A 12,396-nucleotide genomic window follows, 5' to 3' on the forward strand; every position below is an offset into this window, starting at 1 on the left:
GAATTTCATCTTCCGGCAAGATTGAGCTGCCGCAGTGGATACACAGGTTCCCGTGAGATCACCGAAGTTAAGCGCTGTCGGGCATGGTCGGCACTTGGATGGGTGACCATCCAGGCCGCCATGCGCTGTTGCCATTTTTCTGGGTGCCTCGTGACGCCAATTGAGGAGCTACTCGACCGAATACCATCATAACGACCGGCAGAGCGGTGTGCTGACCCCACGCCTCTCCTATCCGCATCCTCCACTAAGGATGACACGGCGGTCGGATGGTCCCGAAAGGCCACTCGTGGCCTGAAGACGGAGTGAGTATATAACAAGATGGAGCACCTCCTCATAGGAGCATCGACGTTCATCGCTACCTCACGGACAAACTTCCTACATAGGGAGAAATGATCATCATAAGAAAATAAGAGAAATCGCAACTCGCACGGAAAAATTCAAGTGTTCCTTTTCCGCGCGCGCTGTTTGAGAGTGTAAAGGTAGAGAGCGTGAAGGTGATTCGAAGAACTCTCTGCTATGTGTTTAATTGCGTATATGAGAGTAGTCATGTAGATACAGGTGGTGGTAAAAATCTTTTTTCGAACAGTTTACTAGTTTACCCCACAATGCTCGAGTGTGCCAGACCTACATCAGGAAGGTCTATCATGGATACTGAACGATTATTAGGAAGGGTAACACGAATGGTCGTATGTTTGTCCCACCAGAGAGCATCACGAAATGATGCAAAACTTTAGAACTTGCAGAAGCTTGGAGAATGTCGCAAGTATCCCGCCAAAGCACGATATTGTACATCCCCTTACGATCACAACCGTAAGGGCGTTAGCACACTTTAATTGTAGCACCCGCTGAAGCATTTAAGTAGTCACTGTTTCCAAGCTACATAAAGATTAGAACGGGAATAAACCCTAAAGTGTAGTGCAGTGTTTCGTATCCAGTGTCAAGCCTTTAACAGTGACTTGTAGAGTGTGTATATAGACGTACATTAAATTGTTCTGTATTTTCTAGAAGTGGATGTTTAATAAATGGGATGAGCTACAGAGAAAATACAGCCTTATATAAATAAAAATCATTATTCTTTCAAATAGGATTATCTAAGCATCATGCGTCTACAGATACTTGCATCACGTTGAGATACGAATATTGCCCCCAACATCAGAGAAGGATGAAAGGATTGACATTCTGTTTCTCTGAAGCTCACGGAGGTGAATTTGGGCATTCGACCATGTAAAACTACACTACTGGCCATTACAATTGCTACACCAAGAAGAAATGCTGATGATAAACGGGTATTCATTGGAAAAATATATTATACTAGAACTGACATGTGATTACATTTTCACGCATTTTGGGTGCATAGATCCTGAGAAATCAGTACACAGAACAGCCTTGACACGTCTGGGCATTGAGTCAAACAGAGCTTGGATGGCGTGTACAGGTACAACTGCCCATGCAGCTTCAACACGATACCACAGTTCAACAAGAGTAGTGACTAGCGTATTGTGACGAGCCAGTTGCTCGGCCACCATTGACCAGACGTTTTCAATTGGTGAGAGATCTGGAGAATGTGCTGGCCAGGGCAGCAGTCGAACATTTTCTGTATCCAGAAAGGCCCGTACAGGACCTGCGACATGCGGTCGTGCATTATCCTGGTGAAGTATAGGGTTTGAATGAAGGGTAGAGCCACGGGTCGTAACACATCTGAAATGTAACGTCCACTGTTCAAAGTGCCGTCAATGTGAACAAGAGGTGACCGAGACGTGTAACCAATGGTACCCCATACCATCACGCCGGGTGATACGCCAGTATGGCAATGACGAATACACGCTTCCAATGTGCGTTCGCCGCGATGTCGCCAAACACGGATGCGACCACCATGATGCTGTAAACAGAACCTTGATTCATCTGAAAAAATGACGTTTTGCCATTCGTGCACCCAGGTTCGTCATTGAGTACACCATCGCAGGCGCTCCTGTCTATGATGCAGCGTCAAGGGTAACCGCAGCCATGATCTCCAAGCTGATAGTCCATGCTTCTGCAAACGTCGTCGAACTGCTCGTGCAGATGGTTGTTGTCTTGCAAACGTCCCCATCTGTTGACTCAGGGATCGAGACGTGGCTGCACCATCCGTTACAGCCATGCGGATAAGATGCCTGTCATCTCGACTGCTAGTGATACGAGGCCGTTGGGATCCAGCACGTCGTTCCGTATTACCCTCGATACGATAAACCGCAATCGCGATAGGCTAAAATCCGACCTTTATCAAAGTCGGAAATGTGATGGTATGCATTTCTCGTCCTTACACGAGGCTTCACAACAACGTTTCACCAGGCAACGCCGGTCAACTGCTGTTTGTGTATGAGAAATCGGTTGGAAACTTTCCTCATGTCAGCACGTTGTACGTGTCGCCACCGGCGCCAACCTTATGCGAATTCTCTGAAAAGCTAATCATTTGCACATCACAACAGCATCTTCCTGTCGGTTAAATTTCGCGTCTGTAGCACGTCATCTTCGTGGTGTAGCAATTTTAATGGCCAGTAGTGTAGAATTTTCTGTGGAACAGCCTTTATACAGTATTAACTACGCAGGAATACCATTACACGCGACTATAACACACTTCTGACAGTTGCGCACGGCGGAATGGGTCGCTGTCTCTGGATTTATGAAAGCAGCTGACATCCAGGAGTCAACTAGTGTATGAAGACCAAGAAGATCTCAGAATCTGCAGTTCAAGTCAAGTAAAAGATAAATGCAAACACCACTCACGGTTTAGGCCTCAGACCTGCTCCAAGAGGCCGAGTGTACCAACAAGGCAGTATGAGGAGCGATCTATGAGCGTGGTACATGTGACCAGCATGTCGTCAATACCTCCTGCCGTTAGCCAGTAGATGAATTCTGATGAGGCCACTGCTTGTTTATGGAATTAGCTCCTCATCTGGCGTCAATAGGCTGAGTGGACCTCGTTCCGGATTTTATCGTCTCAAAAGAAATCAGATGATACCGGGAATCGAACACAGGTACTACAGCACCGAAGGCAGCGATTCTAGCTGTTATTTACTAAGTGCCTCTCATTACGTAACCAGGCTGTCGTAAAAATCCTTTGCGTTATTATGTAAGTAAATTGTCTGAAGTTGCACAAGAAATCCTTATTATCTCATGACAGGACAACAGCTGTGGTGTGAAGAGTGCTAATTTTGCAAAATTACTGCTTATATCTTCAAAATGAATGTAAGTAGAGTGTCATCTGAATGATTTCAGGATTTCTTCGTGAACTTCTAACCAAAAGTGATTTATTATGCTTTGTCATGAGTACACCGTGTCATCGAAAGGTTATTTTTTATTTTAACTGTTTTTTAAATTGACAGTGTCCAGTTTTGCAGTATTTGTACAGACACCGTTAGCAAATGTGTAGTGAGATGTCGCTGAGCGTATCGGTGGTGGTGTCACTTAAACTCAGGGACAGCTGTAGCAATAACACCCGAAGCATCGCCTGACAGATTCACCAACACGTTTTACATCATAAGAGCCTTCGACACCCCATATGGCCGAACGGCTACATTCGTGTAAGAAAAGGACACGCTTGACGCACCACGAGTATTAGTCAACTTTACACTGTATAAGACAGTGGCAGGAACATTTATAAACTGTATATTGGTTTGTCGAACACGAATTTACATTTTGGTAAGTGAAAAGCAACAGTACATCACAGCAACATTTATGCTAAGATGGTGTAGTCTGTGGTGCAATATAATACTTTGCTTCCCATATAAAATGGTATTATGAGCGAAGTAGTAGTGTAAGACGTGGTTTCACTGAGAGGTAAGGATCAGTCTTTTCCGAGAATGAGAGTAAATTATTTGTAAATATGCGCTTATTATCTCAATAGCAAACATGACTCACATTAAATATCTCTGTTTATGTATATGACAAAAACTTGTAGCAGAGTAAAGTTTGCAATGGTTATACATTACACAAAAACTACCATCTACTGTTAAATATCTTACAGAAATATACATTGGACAGTTGTCAGTCATAAGATTTATGTTTATAAAATACCGAGAGAACATTATCTCTCTATAACACACGTTTCAGAATTTCTGAGACTGTTTAGAATGAACAGTTTCACTCGAGCGTACGTTTTTGCACTGCAAAAATGTGTTCGTGTGAATAAGTACGTTAAACTTGTCTTTTCTTCTCTCTCTGAAAGTATATCGACTCTTTTCTCTTTTCCTTCCATTAATACGGAACTGCAGTTTCCTGTATCCTGGAATGTCTTCCCTGTCCACCTTCATCGCGGATCTGAGTTATATGTGTAGCAAAAATGAAAAAGAACTTGAAAGGATGGGCGAGAGCCTCGAAGCAGGGCTCCCAGTACATTTGAGGCGGGCAGGAGTGCTGTGCGGATGTGGACTCGTCAGCACACGGGCGCAGAGCTCAGACGAAGACGCACACGATCGCCCACAGTATCCGAAGCAGGAGAAGCCACAGGCAGGTGACAAGTCCGTAGTGCGCCCACTTTAACCTGCGAAGACACAAAGGAATTAGAACACAACTAGCTCTTTTTCACTTGCTTCTTAAACAAGCACGAAAATCAGTGTTGTCAGCAGAGTTATCTGATATCGCTGTATTGAACTTCACGATCAGTGGCTTTGTTAATGTGAATACAGTAGAGGGTTACCTAATCACTTGCCAATAGGTGCCACGTCATTAGTACATAATGAATAAGCACATTCCGCATCTTATCGAAGACATGGTTCAAATGGCTCTGAGCACTATGCGACCCAACTTCTGTGGTCATCAGTCGCCTAGAACTTAGAACTAATTAAACCTAACTAACCTAAGGACATCACACACATCCATGCCCGAGGCAGGATTCGAACCTGCGACCGCAGCGGTCGCTCGGTTCCAGACTGTAGCGCCTAGAATCGCACGGCCACCACTTATCGAGGACATGACTTCACAAAAATATTGCTCCATTGTTCGCCAAAACGAAAAACTATGAGCATGAAGAAGATTGGGGTTTAAAATGCCGTTGAAGACGTGGTCATTTGAGACGGAACATACGCTTGGATTTGGGACGGATACGGATAGTAATCATCCAAACATTCGCCTTAGATGTTCAGGGAAATGAAAAACTAAACCTGGATGGCGGGACGGGAATTTGAATCGCCGACCTCCGGAACTTCAGTCAATGTTTCACCACTGCGCCACCTCGCTCGGTGTCTGATCGTGCGTTGAACGTCGATGTTTTGTGTACAAAGTGCAGTTTGAAATCAGTATTACATGTATGTGAATTACGACAATACTGGCGTAATCTGTTGAAGCCTCTCTATGTGATTCGTGGATCACTGATTCTGATGTTTCCAAACAGCCTACTGACATACGAAGGAAAGAGAGGACAAACATTAGAGTTCAATGGCATTAGTTCGGACTGGACAATGATGGCGTCATTATCGTCACAACTCATTTAGAGGAACGACGGATAACTTAAACTAGGATGTCCAGGCAGGAGTTTTAACCTTCATACTTCTGAATACGTGTTTAGCGACTTATTAATGCTTGAGCTGATGACTGCCGGGTTATCCGCATGATTTCATCTTTCGTTATAAAACTGGTTACGTGTATACGCGTTTAGCGTGTCATGCTGCCGGCATAATTTGTGTGACGATGTAGTAGCCTTCTGAAGTGTCTAAGGCCACGAGGGCCAAGGAAAGTAAACTCGGATGAATCTGCACTAAGCAGTTAGCTTCAGCGGACAAGTCTCCAAATGCTTCAGCGCGCGTTGATACAGTGGTTAGCACGTACCATCCGCGATGAACTGCAGTCAAAGTCACATCCTGCCATAGCGATTTTGGTTTTCCGTAGGTTCCCTAAATAGGTTAAAGTGAATGCCGTGATGCCTGCTTTAAAAAAAGAACGACCGATTTTCTTCTCGGTCCTACGTCAGTAATGACGTCGTTGTCGACGGAGTAGGTTTCGGTCCTCTGTCAACTAATTTACGCATGTTAGTCAATTATATTTTCGTGTAAGGTTCTTTTTTTGTGTGTGTTTGCCATTCTGCCCTGATAGTGTATTCGAAATAGAGAAACTATTGTTTACGATTATAAGGAATCGTGAATGATAATATGGGCCTGCTGTGGTTTTCCTGTGTAGTGTAAGGGTAAGCAAAGATATTATCGAGGGAGTGGGGTAGTGTTTAATATAGTGGATTAGGATTACGGAAAAATGGAATTCAAATCCCTGTTTAGTTATTAAAATTTAGTACGTTCGCGATTTCTTTAAATCATTTCAAAAAAATACGGAACGACTGGCTCACCTAGGCTATAAACAAGCTGATTCCTTCTTCCGTCTTTGATCACCGTTTCTAGTCCTCCTCTGAAAAGCTTAAGAATTTTACTCCGCTAGTGTTTTCCCCAAATGGAACCTGTTATACTCGTATTAGCACTGTAGTGTTGCCCTTTTCAAATTTTGATTAAAAATGAGAATATAACTGTTTTATGTACTACATTGATAACTGATTCTGTAAATATACCCAAAACGTATTTCGTGAGAACGACGTTCAAACTAGTAGCATGGTACAACTTCCTTCGTTCCTTTTTTATTCCGACTTACTGGGTATTCAATAACAACCAAATAGTACTAGAGAACAGGTCTCACAAGGGTTCTGTGAACCAGTTTGTTCGATGATACGATACAAGTTTCCGTAACTATACAAAGTGTCCACTCGTCCATACAACAGCAGACTTTACCGGGAAGCTTATCGTTGACGCTGTAAATCAGGGATGGCAACCAGCGACGCGCAGGCCGGATGTGGCCCGCGGAAGAAATCCATCTGAGAGGGAGGGAGTGACTCGCATTGTACTCCAATTGGGACGCTTTTTGGATATTCGCGTCGATGCTCAGCTCGCTTTGGATTTCTTTCTCCTACTGACATTCGTAAATAATTCTTGTTCATTAACGACGTGTTAAAACACTGCAACCGTTGGATCTGGAGGTAATTTATAATGAATTAGATGCAACCTGTTGGTTTTATGGGAGTTTATTTTTCCTGGGCGACATTTCAAGATGTCTGACATATCATCTTATGATGTTTACATATGTTTACGTGTTGTGAACATTATTTCATTACTACGGCATTGCAGGATTTTGCAACAGGCAGCTACTGTAAAGCGTCGTAAGTAAAAGATGAAGATAAAAGAAAAAAACCATGTTCACAACACTTAAATAAATGTAAACATGTGAGGATGTCGTGAACTTCAAATGAATGTACTCACAAAAAGGCGTATTTTGAGGTGCAATTTGTTGACATGGCGTGTCGGGAAATGGGTCCGTTCATATCGGTGCGTTACCCCATAAACATTAACGTCACGGACGCTATAGGTTTGACTTTATGCGCCGGGAACACTCCTTTCGCGTCGCGGCTCGCGAGCTTAAATATATACACTACGTGATGGTACGCATTTCTCCTCTTTGCACGAGGCATCACAACAACGTTTCACCAGGCAACGCCGGTCAGCTGCTGTTTGTGTATGAGAAACCGTTTGTAAACTTTCCTCATATCAGCACGTTGTAGGTGTCGCCACCGGCGCGAACCTTGTGTGAATGCTCTGAAAAGCTAATCATTTGCATATCACAGCATCTTCTTCCTGTCGGTTAAATTTCGCGTCTGTAGCACTTCATCTTCGTGGTGTAGCAATTTTAATGGCCAGTAGTATATGTAAATAAGGCTAACTGGTCACCAAATGTTCCCCATGCCTGCAGTAAAGGAAAGCAACTGAATGCCTTTCTGTGTTTACGAACGTTATCTTGCACTAATGCATGTTTAATGCGAGCTGGCATTCACCGCAGTATATGGAAATTTTTGAGTCGTTACTTACAGTTTCTTAGCTATTAGCGTTTCCATTCGGTGTCAGCATCGTCAATCGATGACCTGAGTACTAGTCATTCTGTTTGACAAATCATACACACACTTTTCGATCGAAATTTACATTACGCGTGATACTGATGGGTACTTACAATCAGTGTTGTTGTTGTAGTGGTCTTCAGTCCCGAGACTGGTTTGATGCAGCTCTCCATGCTAATCTATCCTGTGAAAGCTCCTTCATCTCCCAGTACATACTGCAACCTACATTCTTCTGAATCTGCTTAGTGTATTCATCTCTTGGTCTCCCTCTACGATTTTTACCCTCCACGCTGCCGTCCAATGCTACATTTGTGATCCCTTGATGCCTCAGGACATGTCCTACCAACCGATCCCTTCTTCTAGTCAAGTTGTGCCACAAACTTCTCTTCTCCCCTATCCTATTCAATACCTCCTCATTAGTTACGTGATCTATCCACCTAATCTTCAACATTCTTCTGTAGCACCACATTTCGAAAGCTTCTATTCTCTTCTTGTACAAACTATTTATTGTCCATGTTTCACTTCCATACATGGCTACACTCCATACAAATACTTTCAGAAACGACTTCCTGACACTTAAATCTATACTTGATGTTAACAAATTTCTCTTCTTCAGAAACGCTTTCCTTGCCATTGCCAGTCTACATTTTATATCCTCTCTACTTCGACCATCATCAGTTATTTTGCTCCTCAAATAGCAAAACTCCTTTACTACTTTAAGTGTCTCATTTCCTAATCTAATTCCCTCAGCATCACCCGACTTAATTCGATTACATTCCATTAGCCTCCTTTTGCTTTTGTTGATGTACATCTTATATCCTTCCTTCAAGACACTGTCCATTCCGTTCAACTGCTCTTCCAAGTCCTTTGCTGTCTCTGACAGAATTACAATGTCATCGGCGAACCTCAAAGTTTTTATTTCTTCTCCATGGATTTTAATACCTACTCCAAACTTTTCTTTTGTTTCCTTTACTGCTTGCTCAATATACAGATTGAATAACATCGGGGGGAGGCTACAACCCTGTCTCACTCCCTTCCCAACCACTGCTTCCCTTTAATGTCCCTCGACTCTTATAACTGCCATCTGGTTTCTGTACAAACTGTAAATAGCCTTTCGCTCCCTGTATTTTACCCCTGCCACCTTTAGAATTTGAAAGAGAGTATTCCAGTCAACATTGTCAAAAGCATTCTCTAAGTCTACAAATACTAGAAACGTAGGTTTGCCTTTCCTTAATCTTTCTTCTAAGATAAGTCGTAAGGTAAGTATTGCCTCACGTGTTCCAACATTTCTACGGAATCCAAACTGATCTTCCCCGAGGTCGGCTTCTACCAGTTTTTCCATTCGTCTGTAAATAATTCGCGTTAGTATTTTGCATCCGTGACTTATTAAACTGATAGTTCGGTAATTTTCACATCTGTCAACACCTGCTTTCTTTGGGATTGGAATTATTATATTCTTCTTGAAGTCTGAGGGTATTTCGCCTGTCTCGTACATCTTGCTCACCAGATGGTAAAGTTTTGTCAGGACTGTCTCTCCCAAGGCTGTCAGTAGTTCTAATGGAATGTTGTCTACTCCCGGGGCCTTGTTTCGACTCAGGTCTTTCAGTGCTCTGTCAAACTCTTCACGCAGTATCGTATCTCCCATTACATCTTCATCTACATCCTCTTCCATTTCCAGAATATTGTCCTCAAGTACATCGCCCTTGTATAGACCCTCCGTATACTCCTTCCACCTTTCTGCTTTCCCCTCTTTGCTTAGAACTGGGTTTCCATCTGAGCTCTTGATATTCATACAAGTGGCTCTCTTTTCTCCAAAGGTATCTTTAATTTTCCTGTAGGCTGTATCTATCTTACTCCTAGTGAGATAAGCCTCTACATCACCTTTTTGCAGTTTCTTCAGTTTTAATCTACAGGTCATAACCAATATATTGTGGTCAGAGTCCACATCTGCCCCTGGAAATGTCTTACAATTTAAAACCTGGTTCCTAAATCTCTGTCTTACCATTATATAATCTATCTGATACCTTTTAGTATCTCCAGGGTTCTTCCATGTATACAACCTTCTATCATGATTCTTAAACCAAGTGTTAGCTATGATTAAGTTGTGCTCTGTGCAAAATTCTACCAGGCGGCTTCCTCTTTCATTTCTTAGCCCCAATCCATATTCACCTACTATGTTTCCTTCTCTCCCTTTTCCTACTGTCGAATTCCAGTCACCCATGACTATTAAATTTTCGTCTCTCTTCACTACCTGAATAATTTATTTTATCTCATCATACATTTCCTCAATTTCTTCGTCATCTGCAGAGCTAGTTGCCATATAAACTTGTACTGCTGTAGTAGGCATGGGCTTCGTGTCTATCTTGGCCACTATAATACGTTCACTATGCTGTTTGTAGTAGCTTACCCGCACTCCTATTTTTTTATTCATTATTAAACCTACTCCTGCATTACTCCTATTTGATTTTGTATTTATAACCCTGTATTCACCTGACCAGAAGTCTTGTTCCTCCTACCACCGAACTTCACTAATTCCCACTATATCTAACTTGAACCTATCCATTTCCCTTTTTAAATTTTCTAACCTACCTGCCCGATTATGTGATCTTACATTCCACGCTCCGATCCGTAGAATTCCAGTTTTCTTTCTTCTGATAATGACGTCCTCTTGAGTAGTCCCCGCCCGGAGATCCGAATGGGGGACTAGTTTACCTCCGGAATATTTTACCTAAGAGGACGCCATCATCATTTAACCGTACAGTAGAGCTGCATGCCCTCGGGAAAAATTACGGCTGTAGTTTCCCCTTGCTTTCAGCCGTTCGCAGTACCACAACAGCAAGGCCGTTTTGGTTAATGTTACAAGGCCAGATCAGTCAATCATCCAGACTGTTGCCCCTGCAACTACTGAAAAGGCTGCTGCCCCTCTTCAGGAACCACATGTTTGTCTGGCCTCTCAACAGACACCCCTCCGTTGTGGTTGCACCTACGGTACGGCCATCTGTATCGTTAAGGCACACAAGCCTCCCCACCAACGGCAAGGTCCATGGTTCATGGGGGGATTACCATCAGTATGATGCGTAATATAAATTGCGATCCAAAAAAAGTGTGTGTACTTACTGTCCAAATTACATGGCACAATACTAAGCTCTGACATTTATTTTACCATGATGCTGGTGGCTAAACTCCGTAGTTGTGGACTAAATAACTTGAAGAAATATAGCAACTGGTTACTTTTTATATAATTTTGTTTATGCCAAAATGCATTTCGGGTTTCCATCTGCGTTAATAGTCATATAAACTTAAATCATCATCACTATTAAAACTGCGTACACTGCATTTTGAACTCTGCAGCTTTATTATTCTGTGTCTTGTTTATTTAGCATTATGTATATTACACAGACACTTTGCTGTACTGATGCAGCACGGCAATCGCCATGTTGGCTGACGTGAGATAAGACTTAGGTCAGCCATATGGCGAATCTAAAAGTGTGTGTGACACGCACATAAATGCGAACAAAAAGTTACAAGATACACAAAAAAGCAGCTACATCGTTGAAAATATGGTCGATATAATAATGATGAAGATATAGATGTGTTACGTCAATTGAAGATGGATGAAAATCCAAAACGCGTCGTGGGCTCAGTAGAGTTAAGTAAAAAAATCACTAATTGCTGTATTTTTTCAAGTAACGTACTAGGTTGTAGAACTGTTGAGTGCTTTTTGGGAAAGTAGGGAGCCATTATTTACCAATTACAACATAATTCGTACATAATTTTTCTCTGCGTTTTACATAATTCATGTAGCTATGGAATTAGTTATAAACACTGTGACGCACATATCCAGAAACGCGATTTTCCACCGAATATGAAACTGTTTAACTGAAACAAGCCACTGAGATGCAAACAAGTCTCTATAATTTGTGTATTTTATGAATACTCAATAACCACATTGTACTCCCATAAGTCTAAAGAAAATGCTCTTTCTTAAAATAAATGATCTGTAACACATTTTTAAAAATCTGTTTTAGGATATTATCAGGATGTGAAATGTAAAAGTGATACACGAGAAAAGTTGTTGGGAAAACAATAACAGACACCACTCACTGTTGACTGATCGATGCAAGCATAGTGGTAAGAATGATTACAGCTATATTCTACAGTTATCCGAGGGCTGTGGATTTTCTCCATTAATTCCAGAGTGTGTGGTTCATGGTGTGGGTTCCTGTTGTCATGTCCTAGTTCATGAACCACGGGCAACGTATGAGTGGCCAAGTAAGTGGTCCTGACAGTCAGGATACCAGTTACTTTGGAATAAGGCTGGGCAGCTCGGTCATATTCTGAGTCGTGGTCACCTTTGTGCTCAGACGGCAAAGACTACCAAATCCACCGGTTAGTCCCTCAACCGTTAGGGGTAAAACTCAGTGGGACCCGGGACAAGTAAGGCTAGCAACCTGCTTCCCTGGTACTTTAAATATGATGCTGGCAACAATCAGATC

The 12,396-nt window shown here is 42.4% G+C and overlaps 1 protein-coding gene across 1 annotated transcript in view; it reads right to left on the bottom strand.

The window, feature by feature from the left end:
* Positions 1-3,878: 3,878 nt before the first annotated feature.
* Positions 3,879-12,396, bottom strand: part of LOC126251510 (fatty acyl-CoA reductase wat-like) — a 225,445-nt gene continuing 216,927 nt past the window's right edge. Inside the window, exon 10 of the mRNA XM_049951985.1 lies at positions 3,879-4,519. Within this exon, the coding sequence (XP_049807942.1) occupies positions 4,432-4,519 (88 nt within the window). The 3' untranslated portion in view covers positions 3,879-4,431. The remainder of the gene's footprint in view (positions 4,520-12,396) is intronic.

The sequence above is a fragment of the Schistocerca nitens genome, chromosome 4 (genome assembly GCF_023898315.1).
Source record: "Schistocerca nitens isolate TAMUIC-IGC-003100 chromosome 4, iqSchNite1.1, whole genome shotgun sequence".
Classification (NCBI taxonomy): Eukaryota; Metazoa; Arthropoda; class Insecta; order Orthoptera; family Acrididae; genus Schistocerca; species Schistocerca nitens.